At 40.5% G+C, this 24607-nt stretch overlaps 1 protein-coding gene across 4 annotated transcripts in view; it reads left to right on the top strand.

Annotated features, from left to right (window-relative positions):
• The window catches only part of LOC142482964 (uncharacterized), a 760779-nt gene that overhangs the window by 715739 nt on the left and 20433 nt on the right, over positions 1-24607 (top strand). For all 4 annotated transcript variants that reach the window (XM_075583088.1, XM_075583087.1, XM_075583086.1 and 1 more), the window contains one exon: positions 2824-2894. In XM_075583088.1, coding sequence (XP_075439203.1) covers positions 2824-2894 — 71 coding nt within the window. The remainder of the gene's footprint in view (positions 1-2823; positions 2895-24607) is intronic.

Genomic DNA, 24607 nt, shown 5'->3' with positions numbered 1-24607 from the left:
ATACAGCAAGCACCTATCCAAACCAGTAAATTGCAATACAACATACAATTGAACAATGTGTACATGATGCAAATAATATTTCCATCATTTACACAATAGCAATCAATTGTCCAAAACAAATACACCATTGAAAGTAAACATTCACTATAAACAAAGCAAGTAGACAATAATAAATCACCAACACACAATTTATGGCATCCGAAATACATTACAACAAAATCCAAACCAAAACCCATATTCAATATTTGTGTTTTTAAATTATTTTTTTGGGGCACAGACTTGATACTGCAGGCAAGCGGGGACCCCTGCGGAAACACCTGAGGGCCACCGCCAGCCTATAGTACCATTCCTGTGTCTAAAAAAATAACTATGGGTTATGTATATAAGGGGGGTTTAGGGGTTGTTGGGGGCACAGAGGCTGATTGTGTTGTGTTTTTCAATGTTTATTGTGGGCAATTGTCCCCAATAAACATGCTACTGTCACTTAACCCCTTCATTGCCTTAATGGATAGCCGCAAAGGTAATGAAGCAGCATTACTGTATTTTTATTAATAGTGTACATGTGCAGAGGGTCTCCGGACATGAACCGTGTTGGTTTTATGTCCGGGGACCCCCTGCTTCCCAAGATACAGGCACCTTTATGGGGTGCCTGTATCTCCTATGAATGGAAATGTCCCGCGTCACGTGATCGGGCTATCTCCATGCATAGGAGATACCGGCACCTCATAACGGGGCCTGTATCTCGGGAAGCAGGGGGTCCCCGGACATAAAACCAACGTAGTTCATCTCCGGAGACCCCCTGCACATCTACAATATGAATACAATTGTTATGTATACATTTTTTATTTGCCGGCGAGATTTGTGCAGAGAGAGGCGGATCTCGCTCTCTGCTGACAGATCTCGCCAACGGAGCCCTTCTCGCCAGGGCTCGCCATCTCTCTGCCGGATTCCTCTCCCAGATATGCGCACTTTCCTGCATACTGCGAGGGGAATCCACCAAAAAAATGGAGAGTTCTTAGTCTGGCGAATGGCCATTCTCGCAGTTCTCTGCATAAGCCCCTAGGTAGGGGAGATACGAAAAGGGTAGACAAAGGGAAAGGGAGGCGATAAAACAGGGGAATTGGGGGGTCAATGTTTCGGGGCTCCTGGCCCCTTCTTCTGGCCCATTCCCTAAGATCAAACTTCCTAAGTACTTCCCTTACCCCTGTCACAAATAGGTGTTAAAGAGGTCCATGAAGGACTACAATTCCCAGCACCCTCTGGGGACTGCACTTTCACCTTGGTCACAGGCAGCCAGACAGCCAATAGAGCTTGCAACTTCTCCTGCTGGAGAAGGATAAATTGTTGTGTGCAGAGTCAGGAAGCAGACTGTGAAGCACATGAGTCAGTCAGGCTAAGGAGACAGTGGGGGAAGGAAGGGGGGCAGAGAGCTGCGAGCTTCTCCCCTAGGCCAGAAATCCCCAGGCTAGAGCTGAGGCCCTGACTCCCCACTAGTGAGGGTGGGTGTTCATAGGGACAGGCCCTTAGGTAAGGACCCTGTGCCCCTTCAGCTGTGCTGTTCCTTAGAGCAGGGAGAGACCCTGTGCAGTTCCTTAGAGCAGGGAGAGACCCTGTGTAGTTCTTTAGAGCAGGGAGAGACCCTGTGCAGTTCCTTAGAGCAGGGAGAGACCCTGTGTAGTTCCTTAGAGCAGGGAGAGACCCTGTGTAGTTCCTTAGAGCAGGGAGAGACCCTGTGTAGTTACTTAGAGCAGGGAGAGACCCTGTGTAGTTCCTTAAAGCAGGGAGAGACCCTGTGTAGTTCCTTAGTGCAGGGACCCAGTGAAAGGATTTGCTGCATGTTCCTGTAAGCTGTGTTGCTGATCCAGAGACTGTCCTTATGGTGGGACGTCCGGCGGGACCCCATCCCACGCGGAGGTACAGATCAGCGCTGGACCAAGTGGTGCCGGTAGACCCTTTGCGAAGACACCCAGGTGCAGGGACACCTGGGCAGGTATTTACAACCTTCCACACGTGCACCAAATGTAACTTGCTCCTCACATGTGACAGGCCTGTTCACACACTTGGGTGGGCTTGGACTCTTTGGACATGGGGTTGGGAAGGGGGTGTAAAAGTATAGCCCAGTTAGTAGCAAGGTTATAGCTGCCAGCTAGTGGCAGAGGGTAACACGGCTGTGTTGCTATACAGTATGATGTGATGTGATATTATTGTGTTATTTGCCCATATAGTAAACCTGTGTTATATATACCTTGGTGTATGTGGTTCATATATGTGGGTCCTGTGTAGGGGCATTCTACACTCCTAGAATCCTGCACAGGTGGAAGCGCTGTAATTAGAACATCGTTCCAGAGGATTCACCCCAGGCTCTCACTAGCGGAGGCTCAGACCTCCCATGAGCCTGACAGGTATTCTGCACCACACCTGGTAACATATAGGTTCCCCCTCACATACACTCTATATGCGATTGGGTGGGGGAATACCCGTTACATAAGAATAAAAATATTTTTTATAAAGATGATTATTTATCATATTCTTCTTTGAGTGCTGGGAACACAGCCTCTGTCCTAAATCTTAAATCCCCTCCATATTCTGAGGAAAAATGTACAACCTCCTTGCCTAACTTGCAAGCTTTCTGAATACCACCTGCTGTATACTTAGTATTGTGGAGGCAAGATAATGAAAGGAATACATGCTTTATAAAAAAAAAACAATATCCCTTGGTGATACAAGAGGCAAAAGGTTAGTAACTATTAATTATTTTATTTAACACACCAGATCAATGTGATTTTGAGTAATTTAGACCTTTCCTCCTTTTGTTTTAAAAAGGCATTAAGAAATCATTCTGCTACCCAACAAGCACTCCTTACAAAGCTTAGGAGCCAGCTTGAAGCCCAGGAGTAAGTACTTGCACAGTTAAAGCAAATGTTTTATCTTTACATGTCAAACATATGCGCCGGGATTCACAAATATATACATATGTTTAAGCTTTACATTTTAGTATGTGCCATTTGAACTTTCCCGTAAAAAAAAAAAACGTTTCTATAGACATAATTGATTTAAAGATTGTGTGAGGCAGCTCTCCACAGCAAAATATAGCAAGCTGTTTTCTGTGTTAGGATTTGAAAATAGTTCATATCTTTTTAATTTCAATAATCTTTGTCATTTCTGTTGTAATCTATTTGAAACAGCAGTGATTGCATCGCACGTTTTAAGCAAAATATTAGGATTTTATAATTGTACCATTTGAGAACCCTACTCTGTACAGTATATAATCATTCACTTCAGTATGTGGATGTTCTCAAGTCTTTCTCTAAGCTTAGTATAAAAATATGTTGGACAGAGTGCACAAGATCTTATTATAGAGATGTCAGTTTTAGTTTAAAACATAAACATATTTTTTATTCAGATATTAGTGCTTATAGTGATCAATGGCAGTATGTGGAGTACATTAGGATTTGTTTTTGATCAGCAGAATGCAATTATTCATAAAACTCAAAACAGAAGGCAAAGTTGTGAAAGAAAGAGGAAGAGTTATGGCTTTCTTACAGTGCAGGTAATTTTAATATAGACGAGATTGGTTCAAGTCCTGCAGTTTGGACTGATAGATTATCTTGCAGAACTATCATTTCAATAATCTCAATGACAGTGCTGCAGTGGATACTTGGTACACTATTATAAATTAAATTTACGGCAAATGTCATTGCAGAGAATATAGAAAGAAATCCGTCATTTGTGTTTGTGGAAGTTAAGATAGGAAAAAATTTAAGATTCCGTAACAAAACATAACAAAAATGATGTATACGCTATGGCAATATTACCAGTTGTATGCAATTTCCTTTTTCCATTACAATTTCATTAATATACTGGAATCACAACAGAATGTGCTTTACCAGCACAGTATGTCCTCAGATGAAATAAGCACATGCCTAGATACCCCATGATAAGAGGAAATGGCTGGCTTGCTACTTGAGGCGGAAACAGTCATTGTTTTGTGTGACAAATTTGTTTTTAGCTCAGTGAATCTGCCAATGGTGTCCATGTTTATCCACTGTTATTGAAGGGTTCTGAAATACATTGTTAAGCATTTGCGATCCCAAAGATTAAAATATATGTTGAGCCAGCGAAGAAAGAAAATAAACAATGCAGTAAATATAGGTGTACTCTTGCTTACAACATAACTGCGATAAATACAAGTATTTGTAATACATGTTTAGTTATCAATAAGTCTGAACATTTTATTAGAATTGGGGAAGAAAATGCATAGTTCTATAAGTTGTTAAAACTCAAGGTCAAGTTTGTAGTCTCCATTACAATCTAAAACACTGGATACTGGCAGCTGCCCTTAAGTACGATGGTTTCAGTGGGCTCCTGCATATGAATGCATGGTTACATAGTTACATAGATACATAGTTACATAGTCAATGAGATTGAAACAAGACATATGTATATTAAATTCAACCTATTCTAAATTTAGACAACAGATACTTATCCTATTTTTATTTACAGTATATTGATCCAGAGGAAGGCAAACAATAAAACAGAGTGAAACATCATCTAATGATGTCTCATAAAGGGAAAATGTATTTCCTTCCTGACTCCAAATAATTGCAATCAGTTTACTCCCTGGATCAACATCTTTCCCATGTTTACTTATTTGGTATATCCCTGTATACCTTTCCTGTCTAAAATGATGTCCAACCTTTTTTTTGACGATATCTATTGTATCTGTCATTACAGTCTCCATGGGTAATGAATTCCACATTTTAATTGCCCTTATGGTAAAGAACCCTTTCCTTTGTTGCTGGTGAAATCTCCTTTCCTCCAACCTTAACGGATGGCAAAATGTTATTTGTGCTGCCCTTAGGATCAATAGTTGTTTTAAAAGCTCATTGTATTGTCCCTGAATATATTTATATATAGTTATTCTATCCCCTCTTAGGCACCTCTTTTCTGATGTAAACAAATCTAAATTTGCTCTGCTCATAAGTCAGATTTTCCATCCCCTTTATTAATTTGGTTGCTCCTCTCTGCACTTTTTCTAGTTCCATAATGTCTTTTTTTATGGAGTGGTAACCAAAACTGTACTCGATATTCAAGGTTTGGTCTTACTAATGCTTTATAGAGGGGCACAATTATGTTAACTTCCCTTCCATCCATTGTCCCTTTAATGCAAGATAAGATCTTATTTGCTGTTTCAACTACTGCCTGGTATTGGGCACTATGCTAAGCCTGCTGTCTACAAGCACTCCTAAATCCTTCTACAGTACATCAAGGATTCACCTAATTGTTCCCCATTTAATTTATAAGTCGCCCATTTATTCTTGTTTTCGACATACATAACCTTACATTAATCTGCATTAAACCGCATCTGCCATTTAGCTGTCTAGTTTTCCAGTCTAACCAAGTCCTTCTGGAGAGAAATTACATCCTGCTGTGATTTAAAAAAAACAAAAAAAAACAGGGGTGCCAGTACCGATCCTCGAGTACTCCACTCACAACTTTAGCCCAACCTAAAAAGGTTCCATGTATGACAAATCTCTGTTGTCTATCCTTTAACCAGTTTTCAATCCAGATTCAAATATTTTTACCAAGTCCAATTTCCTCTATTTTGTACACGAATCTTTTGTGTGGTACCATATCAAAAGCCTTTGCAAAATCTAAGCGGACCATATCAACTGCATTACTCTGGTCTAAACTCCTATGTACCTCCTCAAAGAAACTAATAAGGTTAGTTTGGCACGACCTATCCTTCAAAAATCCATGCTGACTATAACTAATCATTTTATATCCATTAAGTATTTCTGAATGTTTAATCACTGAAAAAGGGTTTAAATCACAATAACTCAATTTTACAAAATCACTGATGCATGTGTAACACATACAAACATGAAATTCTTATCTCATTGACTCAAAGTGGCGAGAAGGTGTCAACGAGTGTTCAGAAATAGTAGCTCTTGTGCTTGTAGATTTAAACATACTATGAAAACTTGAACAATATACCCATATAAAGTGGGAAAGGTACTTGACAATATCCAAATAAGGCTAGCATGGCAAGTAATGTCTCAACCCCCACATATGGAAGATACCAATAAGCAATGTCCCTCATTCTACAGAGAGCAGATTGTCCATGGGCTTGACCACGTTTAGGAAGGAGGTGTGAAAGGCCTTGACCAGGGTAAATACATGCTCGCTCACTCTCGAGCGCCGTTACATCACGTGCTGAGCAAGCTGGAGCAATTCCTGGCCATTTAAAAATGGACTGTGGCGCATGACGTGGCGCTCTGGGAGTTTGGCCGTGACGTCACAAAGCTGGTTCGCCCTCATCGAGCGAACCGCTCACGTGTCCCGGCCATTGCACGACAAATACAAATTGATTTGTCTCCTCAAGCAGCACTCCTCTGAACTCGCATGCGCGCGCTCACTACAGCCGCTCTCATTGCCTCACGCTGACTCAATGCGTTGAGCGCGCGCAATTAAGCGAGCCTGGACGAGGCCTAAGACTCCCCAGAGGTTAAACAAAAGCTGTCATTCAAACCTCAAACTGGATACCTATAATTGTCAGACTGTCTCCAATTAAGCAGCACTGCAAGGAACTAGAAGACAAACTTGAAAATATTAAATGGGATCTTGTTGGCCTTAGTGAAGTAAGAAGAAGAGATAAAAGCCTAATTGAGCTCAAAAGCAAACACCTATTATATTACTGAGGTAGAGAAAATGGAAGAACCAGCATGAAATGTCATCGGAAAAGGCAACCAGAATGGTCATTCAGTTTTACAAAGAGCTACAGGCTTCAAATTATTCAAGCGTATGACCCAACATCAATTCTCATGTGAAATTAATCAACTTGACAAAGGAAATGATCACCTCAAGATCATTGTAGGAGATTTCAATGCAAAGATTGGTGTCCAGCGGAAAGACCAATTGGTAGAATTTGCAGAATGTGCAGGATCATGAATTTATTCTTCAAGAAGAATCCAAGTAGAACAGGGACATTGAATGCAATGAAGAATATATTCTAGCTAACAAGAAACGTGATTGAAGACTGCACAGTCCTTAAATGTTTCACCACAAGGAGTGATCACTGATTGGTTGGCTGCAAATTACATCTGAGTGCAAAGATGAAAACTGATTTTAAAAAAAGGACAAAAACAATCAACATCAAGAACCTCAATAACAGCAGATCATTTCAACTAGAGCTAAAAAATCGCTTCAGCTTGCTCGAAATGCATGGGAATAGTTTAACAATTATGAACAACTTCTGAAGATTGCAGTTGAAAGTGCAGAATAAACTGGAGGAATCGCTAACAAGAAAATATCAAATGAGACAAAGCAGTTACTGAGGATAAGACAATTAATGAAGCAATCCCAAGATGCAAGAACAATAATTGAATATCCAGAGCTGTGCAAGATTGTGCGTGTAACTGAAGATTTAAGAAAATGTTAATGTGATATGGCGAAGAAGACTATTAAAGATGACAAAAGCTTAATGAGGATGAAGCAGCGACTTATCGTTGGGTAGAAGCAAATTATTACACTCAAACAAGATGATTGATCAACAATAATAGACCATGCACTTATCATAAACAGAGTTGAGGATTCTTACTGTATATGAAATTGTACAAAACACAGATAATACAAGGTATAATCCAGTAGAGGAAGAGAGAGAGAAAAACACCGGTTATATACCATGCATTCTAACAGAAGGCGTGCCAAAAATCATTAAATCCAGAAATCTTTAAAGAAGCTGGCGAAGAAGTAGAGAAAATTCTTGCAAAACTCTTTACATGCTGCGTGAACAAAAAAAATCCCAGAACAATTGATCAATGCTATAGTTATTTTCATCCGCAAAAAAATAATTCAAAGAAGACCTGAAGAACTTCAGACCAATCAGTCTGCTAGCAATCACTTACAAGATTTGAACGAAGATACTCACTAATCGGCTGAAACAGCCTTGACTTTGACGAACCTAGAGAACATGTAGTATTTTGCAAGGGATACAACACTATGAACAACATCCAGAATGTACAAGAAGTAGATAAAAAGAAAGAGAACAATAGACAAACACAACCCGTATAAGTAAAAATTTATTAGAGACTAAGTCAAAACAAGTGTGGCTCACTTACATGTGAGAAAGTATAGAGGGACACAACTGGGCGCGGGTAGGGGATCCTTGATCGTAAAGGGTCCTGAGGCCAATTAATTAATTGTCTCGTAGTGGGGGTATTTAAGAGGTAAAGAGCAATAGGGCCACCATCCCCTGTCTATGCCCTTGTGAGTGAAATACGTAGGGTTAACTATGTGACAGTACCTAATGGAGTGCGGTGACATCAGTCATTACACTACCTTACCATCCCCAATGGCTGACACCGAATGCAGAAGTCAGTTGTGGAGTTGTGGAGCAGACCACGAGCAGCGCCTGAGTGGAGATATCGAGGCAGGCAAAGGCTCGCAAGGTCATCCGGATTCCAGAATTTTGTGCAGGGTGCCAATACCGGAAGGACTCCTAGAGATGCCTGAGGACCCGTTACGATTTAGGTTCCCCTACCCGCACTCAGTTGTGTCCCTCTATACTTTCATGTACTGTAAGTAAGCTGCACTTGTTTTTACTTGGTTTCAAATACATTTTTACTTATACATATTGTGCTAGTCCATTCTGCTCTTTTTGTTTACTCAAGGATCCCCAGTAAGGGGGACACAGGACTTTTATACTCGAGTTCATATGGACTGAGCACACCAGGTATTATACTGGAACATTTTCCAAACCTACAGCATAAGTCTAGTTGAGCATGGTTTCATTGTTTGTGTTCTATGTACAAAAGTAATTTCCTAAAGTAATGAATATGATCTACCAGTCAGCCTAGGATTTGTAGATTCTGAAAATGCATTTGATTCTGTCTACACCGCAGTGGTTTTAAATGACTTAAGAAGGTAAAATGTTAAAGACGCATGCATTGATATTATATGGAACATTTACAAGAACACCACATGAACCTTTAGATTACATGAAGATTGAACCAAGATATGGATCAGCAGTGTGACAGAGAGACACCATGTCACCAAAGTTTTTTTTACAGCAAAACATTGTTCAAGACATTGAATTGCAAAACAAAAAGGAATCAAAATGAACAGTGAATGCCTGTGACTTACGATTTGTAGATTACATTGTTATTTTTGCCACAAGTCCAGAAGACCTCCAGCAACAAATCAGATAAATCGTCGAAGCAAGTAAGAAGGTCCATATAAATCTCAGCAAGACAAAAGTGATGTCCAGCAAATGTGTCAACCCTACAAAGATCAAAAGAAATGTAATAGAACTAGATGAAGTTGAAGACTATGTCTACCTTGGCCAGCAAGTATCAATGGGCAGGAACCTTTTACAAAAAAAATTATCTGTCGTAGAGCACATTTTGAAGAAGCAAGGGAACCTTTCACTATGCCTCAAAAGAAAAGTGTTTGTTAAGTGTATGCTACCTGTGCTTACTGATTCAAAATTAAGGATTCAAAAGATGTTAAATACGCATGTATTGATATTATATGGAACATTTACAAGAACGCCACATCAACCTTTAGATTACATGAAGATTAGATTCGCATGGAACAATAAAAATCACCGAATTAGAAGGGATATACTCTATCGTCCAAAAGAGCTGGGGGGATTGGCTATGCCAAATATCTTAAACTATTATAAGGCAGCACAATTGGGGCAGATAGTTCAATGGCATGTCTCCTCCACCAAAAGATGGGTGGAGTTAGAGGCTAGTCTGACTTCTCCGATACCATTAGCAGATATAATCTAGCAAGACAAAAAAGACAGGCCAAAGATAGTCTCAAATAAGCAGATTCTAAAGCACTCCTGTGAAATATGGGACTCAACCAGGTTTAAACTGAAACTCACACAAAAAAAATCCCTGATGATCCCGCTAGCGAACAACCATAACTTCCCTCCAGGATTCCATGAAACCTATCTAGACTGTTGGAGAGGTAAAGGCATTTCAAAAGTATTAGATCTATTCTCACACTCTAAGTTACAAACGTTTCAAGAATTGCAGGAACTTTTTGAGCTGCCAAGCACAGATTTCTATCGCTACCTACAAGTTAGACACTTCATAGAGGAGAAGTTTGATAGGGAGAACATACCGGATCTCATGTTTTTTAAGTAAATGTGCACACAGGCCTCAGACAGGGCTAAAATGACATAATCTTTATACTATCATATCAACACAATAGGCTCGCAGGATAAAGATGGATATATGCTGGCTTGGGAGAGAGAACTGGGGGAGAAAATTGAATGGGAAGACTGGCGGAACATATGTGAGGCGGCGGCCAAAGGGTCCACCTGCATTTTAATAAAGGAAAACTCCTATAAACTTCTGTACAGATGGTACAAAACACCAATTAAATGTAATAAATCCAAACATCTCCCCACTGTGTTAGAGAGGCTGCGGACAGAAAGGATCCCTGTCCCACATCTGGTTGGACAGCCCAAAAATTCAACCCCTATGGGAAAGTATATTTACAATAGGCTTGTCTTGACTACTACGGGGGTCGAGATACCAAGAGACCCATGGTTTCTACTACTAGGTAAACCATTAGAGGGTGTGAATGAAACGGACTCAAAATTAATAGGTCATATTATTAGTGCAGTCAGATGTCTAGTTGCCTGGTGTTGGAGGCAGACAAACCCGCCTACATACAGAAAAGTGAGGAAACAAATATCCAATGTCATGCTGATGGAGAATCTAACGAGCTATCTAGAGGATTCCATGATTAAATTCCGGAGAGTCTGGGATCCCTTTCTATAAAAGGGCTATATGGGCAGGAGCGGAGAGAGGTAGCAGACTTTTGGACCCCTTCCCCAAACGGAATGTTAGAAGTGTTAAGAATAAGAATATGATGCATAAATATATTGATATGTTGTGGTGAAGATGTTTATAATATGTGGTGACATCTCCCCTCCCCAATAGCCCCCCCTTTTTTTCCACTTCTCCCCCCTCCCGTGGTTTATATGTGTGTGTGTCCCTAAGTCCATGTTATATGCTTCCTGCTATTAAAATGTATCCCTTTATTATAATTTGTAAGCCCGAAATGTACAACACAGTATAATTAATGAGTATCAAGAGCTATCTATAGATGACAATGTATTTGTTATATGTTAAATGGATATTTTTGTGAAAATACAAATAAAGAGATAAAAAAAATTTTTTTTAGGGATGTTAAACTTGGACCTTAAATGCAAAGTGTTCTGTCCTGGGCTTCCTGGGGCTTGTTAAGCTTTGGAGATGGAGTGTGTCACGGGATACCAGGCATTTACACCTTTTTACCAGGATCATACATTGAGCAAAACATGTAAAGTGAATTAAATTGTAAATTTATCGCATGAAAAGGCATACACACAATGGAACACAAACTACATAAGTAGAGACACACTTACTTGGGACCTGGGGTAAAAAACTAGACTTTCCTAGCTATTTGGCATGTTAAACAAGAGTCTATAGTTGACCAGGACTTAGCCCGAAATGCCCTGGAACCCAAATCGGAATGAAGTTCCAGATGCCACCGCTCCCTTCTCTCCGGAGGACTTGAAATTGCTTGACCGGGACTTAACTCCAAACGTCCTGGAACTAAAATCGGCTTGAAATCTCAACCGCGACTGCTACGTTCTTTTTTGAGAACTTGGTCCCAAAAAACTGGACTTAGAAAATATTTTGCCTTGGTTTTTCTGAAGCCGGTCTCTTGCTATTTCCATAAGAGCATCTTTTAGTCGTTTCGAATTTCCCGCTTGACTTCTGACACTTTGAATCTCACAACTGGATTGGCTGAGGGATTCTTATAGTATTTTGGAACTCATTCACAAAATACTACAGCCAATCACTGCGTGGGAACTTTCTTACCAGCCAATCAGAGTGATGCCAGTCTTCTGATGCCGGGCAAGCAGGAATTTTGAATCAGCCAAGGGCATGCACAAGTTTGCCACCTTAGCCACTTGCTATTCAGTAGCCACCTGCTGGGCTAGACTCCTTTAAGTCTGGTGGGACAAATGTTAGTCCGGAGGACTTCCATTCATCCCAGGACGTGGGTACTTGAGCCTAGCCCTCCTGCCCAAATGTTCTTCACACCTCTGGCATCCTCTGTGGCTTTCATGTCCGTTGTCTGAGTAGACTCACTGGCACCAAGTTGGTAGCCCAGTGGCTCACTCAGAACATTGGTTCTGAAAGTACTAGTTCATAATACCATGCACAGCAGTATATTTTATACCTAACACAGATGTTAATAAAAATATACTTATATATGTCCTAAGTCTCTGGGTTTGGGGAATAGACTAAAAAGCTGCACTTTATTTTCTATTAGCCTCTATTCCCTACACACTATAAAATAGAGTTAGGACTGGACTTTAAAAATCCCCTCACAACCTTATCTATGGTTGGAGAAACCATGAACCCCTATATAGGTTATGGGTGACCTGGGCAGTAACTGAGTATCCCCCTTAACCTAGGGAGCCCTTAAAGTAACAGGGACACTTTTCATCCCTTTGCACCATTTACCTTTCTAGGGTGTGCTGAAGCAGGGAACCCTAGCGGTAGATATTGCCAGGACAATGTGCCTATATGTATCCGGGAATCAAGCATGATTCTCGGGTACATTTTTGGGGTATCCAGCAACTCTGGACCCCGACTACCTAGACACATTCTGACAACACTTCCTTTGCAAAAAAAACCTTGAAATTCATACACTAGCAATCCCTGCTTGCTGGCATCCCTGGAAAGGCAAAAACACAAACATTCTTTATTGTCGCATAATTACATAGAATGCGTATACAACAGTTAGGCTCAAGAGCTGACACTCTTGAACCCCAAAACATGGATCCAAGGTAACCAAATGGGCTTAACCTTTATTTGTGAGCCTGGTTACCCCCTCACCGTCACAGAGCGTTCTTTGGATCTCTGATTAACTTTATTTACAAGAACAAATAGAAATGATTGGAAAAAGTTCTAGAATTCACAAAATAAGGTGTTTAGTTAAAAAAAACAACAACAAAAACAATACTATACCTACAGTAGTAGAGAAGGAGGGCGAGACAAGGCCACAGGAAAGCAGAAAGTATTCAACTTGCAGCACTGATCTTGAGGGGAAAACAGGAAGCACTCAGCACTCCCCAGGTGCAGAAGGAGACATAAAACAAACCCAGGGGGAGGAGTAGTTAACAGAAAGATAGTTCTGGTACAGAGATACAAAGTAACAGAATAGTTGGAAATGGGGAGGAACTGAAGCAGTTACTAAGCAACAGCAGGAGAAAAAACAGAGATGAAGACAGCACTTAAAGAAATTAAAATTGTTGGACAAAGATGATACTAAACTCGATTCCAAGGATTATTAAAAGACCAAGACGATGGCCAAGAGTAAGATGGGAGTCTAAAATAGGAAAATTTGTTGGAGCAACATGGAGAAGAGATGCTTACAATCATAGTACCTGGAAAATCATTAAGGAGGCTTTCATCCAACAGAGAATTGACAAGGGCTGAAAATGATGGATTATATCTAGATATATCTAGATATAATCCATCATTTTCATATACTGCTGCGGCCAAGTTTATTCGAGCATTTGCCCGTTCTTGGCCGCAGCAGTAGCCTGGCGCGCGCCGGAGGGTGACGGGCGCGCGCCGAAGCAGCGGAAGAGCGCCCTCCGATCGGGGCGCTCTCCCTACCGCTGCCGGGTCCGCCGGGTCCCCCGGAACCCCCTGCCGCCGTCCCCCACATCGCGGGACACCAGGGCTCCCTCGGGGAGCCCTGGACGTGCGTGCAGGGGGCGCAGGCTCCCGAAGACGCGTGACCGCGCGTCGGTGACGTGCGGCACGCCGAGGGGCGGCCACTAGCAAGCCGGGAAATCTCCCGGCTTGCGGATCTGGCCGCACTGCGATTAAGTGTGTCGCCAGTGTATATATATATATATATACAGTGAAAAACAGATAAAGTAGCGCCAAAGTATTGGTAAATATAAACTCTAATAGTGACTAAAGTTATCTAATAGTGAAGCTATACCATGTAAAAATGCATATAGAAATATATAAATGTAAATAATGTGCAATAATAAAGTGATATATAAACATACAACACAGTAAATTCCACAAAAACAATATAATTATGTGCACTAATGTGAGAAAATGTGCATGAGATAAAGAAAAAGAAAAAAGTCCAACCAGTCCTTTTAGATCAGTCCATAAATAGTAGACAATTGGGGCTGATATGGGGGTCTCCGGCTGCTCTCAAAATGGATGAACCACATCCAAAGGAAATCTAAAAGAAAAAAAAGAGGAGACAGCGCACGCCCCATAGCTTAAAATTGTACATTTAATGGTAAAAAGGAGGGGAAGGGAAGGGGGGGAGGAAATACACTGACAAGAGTAAAAACAAATCAGGCAATTTGTGAATAATTCACCACCATCCGGTATCTCTGCAACAGGAGTCCACAGATCGAAGCTCCCTCAGGGCTTTAGGGCTGCTACCAGGAAACCGGAGATGTCATCACAGGAAAAATTCATCTGTATAAGTCCCAGAGATTGCCTCCAACTCTTAACACTAATTTAGCCCTTTGAGAAAGTCGCCGTCTGGTGACGAAACGTGTCAGGGAACGTCATCGCGTCATCGTGTCACTACGACTTCACGCATGCGCATGAGGAGGCCGCTTTGAGCGCGAGTTATTATTGCGGCCATTTAAGTGTTGGGGGCAATCTATGGGACTTATACAGATGAATTTTTCCTGTGATGACATCTCCGGTTTCCTGGTAGCAGCCCTACAGCCCTGAGGGAGCTTCGATCTGTGGACTCCTGTTGCAGAGATACCGGATGGTGGTGAATTATTCACAAATTGCCTGATTTATTTTTTACTCTTGTCAGTGTATTTCCTCCCCCACCTTCCCTTCCCCTACTTTTTACCATTAAATGTACAATTTTACGCTATGGGGCGTGCACTCTCTCCTCTTTTTTTCTTATATATATACAGTGGTCGACAAATCACCCAAAAATCTACTTGCCGAACAAAAAAATCTACTCGCCACCTAGTCCCGCCCCCAACCCCGCCCTAGTCCCGCCCCAACCCCGCCCTAGTCCCGCCCCAACCCCGTTTTAAAAAAATAAAATAAATTGAAAAAATTCCTAGTAAGAACAACATTCGTTTTTGACATAAGTTTATTTATTGTATTACATTATACTACAATTAGTCCTTGTTACGTGTGTGTGTGTGTGTGTGTGTGTGTGTGTGTGTGTGTGTGTGTGTGTGTGTGTGTGTGTGTGTGTGTGTGTGTGTGTGTGTGTGTGTGTGTGTGTGTGTGTGTGTGTGTGTGTAAATGTCGGATCTAGAAAAAAAATCCAGATGTGAAAGACTAGTTTCGTGCACCCCTTAACCAGTGACTGGATGCCCCCGCTTCACAATATCTAAAGCAGCAATCCCGCCTGGGATCTTACCTAATCCGCAGTCCCTCAATGTCCAGGTACTTCATTCCCGCAATGTTATATGCTGGAGGGGAGATGTTCCCTACCTGTCTTCTGGGTTAGGGGCGGATTCCGATGTCTCCCGTGTGAAGCTTGAGAGTCAGATCTGGAAGAAAGCAGTATAGGTTATTTTGGTGTAGGTATAGGGCAGTTAAGATATATTGGGTAAATAAGATATCCAGGTCCAGAGTGTGAGACAGAGAGAGTGTGGGTGAGAGAGCGACACACAGAGAGAGATAGAGAGAGAGAGAGCGCAACACACAGAGAGAGAGAGAGAGCGCGACACACACAGAGAGAGAGAGAGAGCAAAACACACACACACACAGAGTGCAACACACAGAGAGAGTGAGAGAGAGCGACACACAGAGAGAGAGAACGACACACACACACAGAGAGAGAGCGACACACACAGAGAGAGGGTGAGCGACACAGAGAGAGAGCGACACAGAGAGAGAGTGACACACAGAGAGAGAGAGCGACACACACAGAGAGAGAGCGACACACAGAGAGAGAGAGAGAGTGACACACACAGAGAGAGAGAGCGACACATTCTTACTATCATTTCTATGGATAATGCAATCCACTTAGTTGAAGCTTTCTATGGAATTGATAGGATTAGGGACAGCTAGGTGTCGGGACTCCTGGGGGGATGTGAAAGGCTGCTGATCAGATTTGTAAGTAAGAGCATTGTATGGCACATACTCTTGATTAAATCAGGGATGGGTTCTTCATGCCCTCTGGCTGTTGTGGCCCACACTTAATCAATGTCCAGCAGCCCCCTCCCATGTAAATGATAGCCACAGAGGGATATATAAAGGGGTACTGCTGATCAGAGAATCAGTTCTACCTTCAGAGAGCCTCTGAGAGCAAGAGAGGCTAACAGACAGAGACACTCTGGGAAGGAGTGTGGAGATTCCCTCAGAGAACCATCTGAGAGCTACCTTCAGAGAGACACTTTGGGAAAGAGTGTGGAGATCTGCCTTCAGAGAGCATCTGAGAGCAGAGAGGCTAACAGACTGAGAGACACTCTGGGAAGGAGTGTGGAGATCTACCCTCAGAGGACTATCTGAGAGACAGAGAGACTGAGACATTCTGTAAATGAGTTTGATCTTTACAGTGACCAGCTGGAGAGATATCTGAGAGGGGCTGCTGTGTGTCATCAGCACTCTGAGATCCTGGACGAGAAGCAGACAGGGCAAGCCTTCTTGAAGCAGGCCCCTGCACCTAGCAAGGCTAGAGTCTACTCCCCAGGCCCCCAGTTAGTATTGTATTGTGTTTTGTAGATCTTTGTTTGTCTGCTGGCGTGCCAGAATAAACCCCATTTTATTCTACAACTTTGTCCTGTCTGGTGCTAGTGATCCCGGTGGTTTTGGTGTTAAAGTACTGGTCTCCCGTGACATGGGTTATGCGTTATTATGGGCACAATACATTTTTACACTTTAGTACAGTTTATACACTCAGGAATAAAGAATAACTGTTACAGGATAAGCAATGGGTTACCAAGCATACACAAATGGGGTAACTTTGGGGTCTGTTGACCAGATGAGCTCTAGGGAAGGACTGGCAGGGGCCTGGGAGAGGGCTTAACCTTTATTAAGCTGGTTCCTCTGCCCCTTTCCGTCATAGCAGGTATTTAAAAGAGAAATGATAATAATTGTAATTAATATTATTAACTAAATTAATTATAAAGTGTAAGAAAGTATTAGTAAATGCAACATATGTTAATCAGAATATTTCATAAATTGAAAGGAGAGTGATTCAATTATGTTTAGATAAAACATTTTTTGGAGAAGTATGGTATCGCCTTTTAAAAACTGAAATATGGAGCATTTACACACTATACTGACCGTGTATATTAATATCTGTGTTTCATTATGTAAAGAACAATTTTAACAATACATATTGAGGACTCATAAGTGTGGTGCTGAGGTACTGTTCAGATACAATGTAAAAGATTTCAAATCAATCCTAAAATGTTTCTACCCATGAAGAAGAAACAGGTCTTATAAAATGTAGGAAATAACAAACTGTTTAGACGTAATATCTGATCTCCTGGTGCTATAGTGCTGTACATTTTCATGTGGATCATTTTCTGTTACAATATGTCTGTTAGAAATAACTGATGCTTTTGGCTACTCTTTTTGTTCACCTCTGAGTACCAGATGGATTTCCCCCATACCAGTTTCTCAACCCTGCTGAGCAGGTCAGTCAAAATGTGAGATTATCATCCCAATCCTCTCAACATTTCTAACGCTTTTAGTGCTGAGGGTGCTTGTACCACAGCAAAGTTCAAGCAAGAATAACAATGTGATTTATGTGATAGCGATTTATAAGCCATGGCAGAAAGAAGCAGACACCAGAGAATTCTGGGTTTTCACAGTGCAATTCGCTGCCCCTGTCTCTAATGGCTGATCTCTCCCTTTTCAGTTTCCAAAGGAGGCACCCCTTTCTAACATTCCAATATTTCAGATTATGCTCTTTAAAAGTCCAAAGAAAAAACCTGTCCTGCGCTTCAGTGTTCAGCAAGTGCACCAAATGGTGTCAGCGTTATCATGTGGGCTGGGTAGGAGGGAGTGTAGCCCTACTGTTTTCTTGTGCCAATAAAGTTTATTGAATTCATCCGGGACCTCTTGGAGTCTGTCATGCGCAGTTGCGCCGGAGCCCTTCCATTCTATGCTCTTTAAAAGTCCTCTTCTCCAATGCTGCCAAGTCAAGTAGCTCTGCACGGACAAAAGGTGATTATAACTAGGACAGAGACTGATTATGGGATTGATAGAACACACAAGTTGTGTGTGTGTGTGTGTGTGTGTGTGTGTGTGTGTGTGTGTGTGTGTGTGTGTGTGTATCTATATATATGTATATATATATATATATATATATATACTGTATATATATATGTATATATATATATATATATATATATATATATATATATATATATATATATATATATACATATAGCAAATGGAAATATTACTGTATGCTCATTTGCATGTCTTAGACAGGTCTGCTACCCCGCCATTCACCATTATCACCCAGCACACAGCATTTCCACTGCAGCAAGGGATTCTGGGAAATTACATGCAAATGAGCACAAAGTGCCACCTTTTGCTTCAAAACCATTCAACATGGTTCCCCTATAGGCTTAAGCTTGCTTCATGGTCACAACTTTGAGCACAGCCAGGGTTAAGATGCCCCAACCTCCCAACCCCACACTGAAGAGACCCATTAAGGTTGAAACAGTCTGTCTGTTTACTGGCTATGCATCTTAACCCTGGCTGTGCTCAAACGGTGAAAGTCGGGGTTGCAGACCTGTCTAAGACATGCAAATGAGCAAATGAGCATACAGTAATATTTCCATTTGCTATATGCTTTGCTTATACTGTATGTAAGCAGTTGTATTTCTGTCTAAATTCATTTACTGTATAGTGGATAGGAAAACTTTCTGAAAACAGCGTCGTTGCTACTTTTCTCACTATAGATAATGATAATGTTATAGTTTGTTTTTTCGTTTCTTTTTGCTACTGATTTATTTGTAAATCTGAATATCACATGTCTTATCAGGAAACTTCAAGTTAAGATTATGTAAAAAATTATACTTTCATCTATAAATCTAGATTTTTTTAGGCCACACTTCAAATAAATAGTTCCCCTTATAAACCACTTGGTTATCTTTATTATAGTACTATCACATTTGTAGTGGTATATTCTTAGAAATGTTCCACTAAAAAGATAAAGTAACTCTAAAATAGTAGGATCTTAAGTCAATGATAGAAGTTGCTGAAAACTACTGTGCCACTAACATAACTGCTCTGAGCAAGAATTACTGGATAGAGAGGAGTTTTCGGGTGAAATGTGCATACTTACTTGACCCTTGCGTCATTTATCTATGTTTCATGTTTTGGATTCCCCTGTACTCTCTTGAGTATTATCTTTGACTTTATCAAGATGGTGACAAGCCACTGATAGCAATATCAGAATCCCAGTTTGCATGAGGAATTGGAAGATGATTGTCATTACCACTGGGATGTACGGTTTCATTAAAATTAATTTATGTGTAAACCATTTTTCCAGAAAAGATACAATGGGACATGAATCTTGTTTTCAAGTATGTCCTGGTATACAACACAGAGCTAAGGGATAGAATCAACCATTCAAAACATGTTTAAAGTTTATTAATACAGAGGTCTTGAATATTTTGACATTGACACCGAATTTAAACTGATCATGTCCATGCCCACTTATCCTGATGTTTGAAATTGTAGCTGATTCCCCCCTTACCATTTTTTCAGATTATTATTGGTCTTTTTGGATCAATCAAATCCAAATCCTTTGTGTTATCCACAATTTTGTCCATAGCAAAATGTTGTCTGTCTTTTCTTAGTAAAATCTGTGAATTCCGACCACACTTGTGCAAAGTTTGAACGTGTCACCTTAGCAGAAGCATGTTTATTTTGTACTTTTGGTGTAGCTACTGTAATCTAACGTATGTAGCGTTAGATGTATTTACTGTATGTAGGTCACTGTTTTTGTGTTATTTGTTGCAACATTACATTTTTGCTAAATTTAAATCTTAACATTCTACATAAACTTTGGAAATGTGCTAGATCATTTTCACCTAAAGTAAGATAGAATAGAAAAAAATTTGAATCACAGAGCAGATTTATTCAAAATCATAAGCGACCAATCAAGGAACATAATTTGAGCCATTTATTGGTATTCAATGTCTTCATTGGGTATAACTTTTCTAAATGCTTTTTTTTATTTTATATAACTGTCCAAACCTGCCATGTACAATATCTAATACTATGGTTCAGTCTTTTAACAAAAACACCTATTGACTATTCACACCAAAACATATAATTATTTATTTAGGATTGTTAAACTCCATTTGAAAAACACATTTCTATAAATGTCGGTTGTCTTAAATTGAATTGTGGCAATTAAGCACTTGAAATTAGAATTCCACCTATCTTGGAAAACTAGGCCTTTTGTCGCTATTAGAAAAATGAATCATTCTTGATGCTAATTTCTTCTTTTTTGCAGCAGCACCCACCTGTTACATTGAATTCTAAGCACAAACAGCAGCTATCCTGGTAATCAGGATATCATAATTCCTGCAGTGAATAAACATAATTCATGCAGTGGCTACACGCTTTGGCAAAACCGTATGTGAAAAGGTTGAAAGAAACTATTGGTTTTAGGTGTCTTAGTTATGCACCCTTCTCCCCACTCTTAAAATTACATGTTCTCCAAATATCAGTAATGTCAAGGGGGCAGTTGTGTTTTTCATGGTGAGCAAACATGGCCACATCTATCTGTCTGGAGAACAGTTCTTTGCATTTAAAGGTAGGATTTAAGAGGACAAGCAAGGAATATATTTTCTAGTAATAGTTAACTAGGAATGATCTGAGTGCGTTACAGGTTTTATGTTTAAGGAATGTACTTTGAGCAGAGCTCAGAATGTAAAAACCATAATGAATCGAAGCTTCCATAATTTAACTACTGTACTAATACTCAAGCAACACTGCTACCTTTTTATTTTTAGATTGATATTTTCTTAACACAATATTTTGTTGATTACCAGAGTACCTCAGTTTGTATAGGCATCCATAACTGACAAATCTCATTATAATGGAATAATATTTTGATTTGTTAATTTTAGATCACTGTTTTTCACCTCCTTCCAGAGTTCTGAGAAATGTTGATGCATCACAAATACATTCTAATAATACTAAATTTATGGATAAAGCCTAGATGATTGATTGCTGGTTTTCTTTGGACATTTTAAAGTTGTTTTAATTTATAACAGTGACTGAGTGAATGTCAATCTTATTTTCTCCACCTCTGTGATATCAGGTTACATACCCCCCTGCATGTTATGTAATCAACTAGAAAGGAGTGTTGAAGCGGAGAACAGAAAAACTTAAGGTTGCAATGTGTACAAACAATGCCATAAAACCTTTAAAGCATCTGTCTTCAAAATGTTAATTTATTATTTCTTAATTTGAATGGGATGGTCCCCCTAAACCGAACAGCACTATTTTCTGCTCCTTGTATCCTCCGTTCCCTAAATATAATGACCTTTGAATTTGCATGTGAACTAAAAAAAAAAAAGATTGCCAATGTCATCTAGTATGAAGGCCGCAATATCATGAGCCTACAGTATAACATTGCAGCTTCCTATTGACCTACGAGAGGGAGGCTGACTCCACGGTCTTAGTGATTTCCTGTAATCACTCTGGAAGTTGGAGGGTGCCCGGAGATGAACAGCGCGGTTTAACTCCTGCAGACCAGTCTGTTCAAATTATTAACCATTTGGGTGCCCCATAGACATAGCTACTATGTCATAGGGTCTGGAATTCTAGGGGCCCCATGATGTAATAGATACAGATGTAGCAACCGTTATTGCACCTGCTGGTATGTTAGCTCCGCTCCCCTTTTTGAACACAGCTAATGCTTTTTTAATGGCGACAGCTGCTCCCTCTGGCGGGTTATGTGTGCCCCGTTGCAACTCGCCAGTGGGAGCAATAATGGCTGCCCGGTGGGGACCATCCTGCAACCAGCAGGATCCTCATAGGATGGAGACGCTGCACAGTAAAGAGATGGAGAAATCCTGGCCTGTTGCTGCTCCCAAACTACAACTGCGGAGCCATTCAAACCTCCCGAACCAGCAGGTGAGCTACAGCACTGGGGACAAGACCCATGTAGTGGCCAGATCTTCCGTGGCAGGGGAGAACAGGTGCTACAACAGTATAATTGATTTATTTTTTTAAAGAAAGATTCAATCACCCTCAAAATAAAAATGCTTCTTACCTATTTAATGTTCAAATTAATTCGTATTCAAGGAGGAGGTTTAGGAGAAGTTAAATTCAGTAGTGTCTCCAGTTATGTATATATATCCCCTCAAACTTTCCTCCTAATATTATAGGTAAACACTTGTGCTCAATAAGGTGTACTCCCCAGGTACCCTGGGAGATATGCTAATGTATATGCAAAGAATATTTAAAAGAGTCGCACCCCACACCACCTAAAATTTCCATACGACCAATTCTGACATGTCTGAGTCTTTGTGATGAAAGGGTTACTGGTATCAGACCTAACCGTATCAGAACTCACAACCTCTGCTGTTCAGGGCAGCAGCTCTAGCATTGAACTTAACTAGATGCTGGGAAGATGCACTGTCATATATCTCTCATGTATCTCAGGTGTGCTCCTTTTTGTGCACAAGGAACAATAAATTGGCAACCAGGAAGTGAAATTGATCCACTTTTAAAGTAAGTCAGATGGATGGACCTACAGGTGTGAGCAGTAGAGCTGAAAGTGTACTGTGACTATAGCATTTCCCAGCATCTGGTTTAGTTCAATTTTAGGCCATGATTATACCTAAAAACGTAGGCGGCATCGCCTGGCGTGACACCGCATGGCCGAAAGACTAAATACAAAAAACAATTAAAGTAAACATGCCTGTAGCTGTGTGCGCGCAGCCTGGAGCTGCAGGGCAGACGACTGGTGAGGAGACATAGGAATTTGTTCTTTGGAGGCGACGGCCACGTCACTTGTGCGGTTCAGCCAATGAGAGTGAACCACTCATGGCCACGCTTCCTTGTCTCCTCTGCTTCTCTTCTCTCCTGTCCCCCTGTATGTTCAAGACGCCACTCGGCGGCAGCATGAGGGTGACGTCACCAGATCGCGCTGCGACCGCCAGCATCTGGTATAATCAAGGCCTTAGAGCTGCTGCAGCTCAGGGAACCTACTGTACAATTCTTTTCTCACCTCCCTCTGGTGGTGAGAAAAAAATATTCAAGTTGTTTGAAGCCATTTAGTCTTTTGCACTTTTGGAGCTACCACAATTTAACTACTTTGCAAAAAATGCGAGTTTGGTCATTCAGCTCGGATTGGCTTGTCCGGAATGAAACTGCATCTGTAAAGCCTTTTCCGCATGGTTTGGACACGCATAACAGGGTTACAGAATAGCAAAACATGCAAATTCGATCGGGAAGGGCTCTTTCCGCACGGATTTGCATAACTCGAAGCTACTAGAATACCCCCCTAAAACTGATAAACTGTCTTATCACCAATAGAGATTTGCTTAAGATTGTTAAAACCCTCCAAGGCATTTGGTTATCATGGAAATGTTGTGTTCCACTTTCATTAGTTCAATTTGGCCCCATGTAGAACGGCACATTTAAAATGAGTTATTTCATTGTAGTCATTAAAAGAACAGGAGGACTTTCAATGTGGCTCTCTGAGCAATATCCTACATGTGTGTTTTTAACATAAAGCAGTTCTGTTGTATTAGATAATACTTATTGCAGTTTAAAAAAATGATTATTCAACTGTTAATGCCATTTTATGAGTTTTAATATACTGAGCATCCTTCGATTTCTATAGCAGGTTTTAGCACACGTTCCTAGTATTGCAAGATATTTGTAACACTTTCCTATTTGGGATAATTTGTTGCCAATATTCCCAGAAGTTTGAGCGGCAAACTGTAGAGGTTACCATAGTAATATAAGAATACATTGTACAGTAGCTGCTGTGTTAGACTGACTGAAGGATTGATTGAAATTGGAAGGCAGCCATCTAGTGAACCCTAAAAAGCAGGTTATTTGCTGATCAATCACAGGAGAACTAATCATTCGGCAGCTTAGGTAATTCGTTTTCAATAAAGGTAATCAAAGGCTGCATATACTAAAACAAAAATATATATTTTTTTTTATTTAAGTGCTGCTTGGATTGCTCTTTAAGATGTGTTTGGAAGGAGCTCCGTGATGCTTACCATATATCTCTTCTTTAAATATCCCAAACTTAAATACATCATCTGAGCTTCAACCCCTTCTATGGGGTTAATATATTTATATTTTCTACATTGTTAATATTTTATTTTTTATTACGTTGTCTACGTATGTATTTAGTGGCCATTAAATGCTGTTAACAAGATCAAATGCCTGCCTGGAATAGGTGAGAAAAATTGGCGTAATCTTTTGGCCGGTATTCCGATATCACTAGGTATCAAAGTTTAGTGAATAGCATGTAAGAAATTAATTTGGCGTGAATGGCTCATTTACATATGCTGTTTTAAAAATAACATTGCCATATGTCTGCAGTGAAAAGCCTCGTA

Source organism: Ascaphus truei, chromosome 2 (genome assembly GCF_040206685.1).
Source record: "Ascaphus truei isolate aAscTru1 chromosome 2, aAscTru1.hap1, whole genome shotgun sequence".
Lineage (NCBI taxonomy): Eukaryota > Metazoa > Chordata > Amphibia > Anura > Ascaphidae > Ascaphus > Ascaphus truei.
The sequence above is the reverse complement of the archived record's forward strand: the minus strand, read 5'-3'. Positions and strand labels throughout refer to the sequence as shown.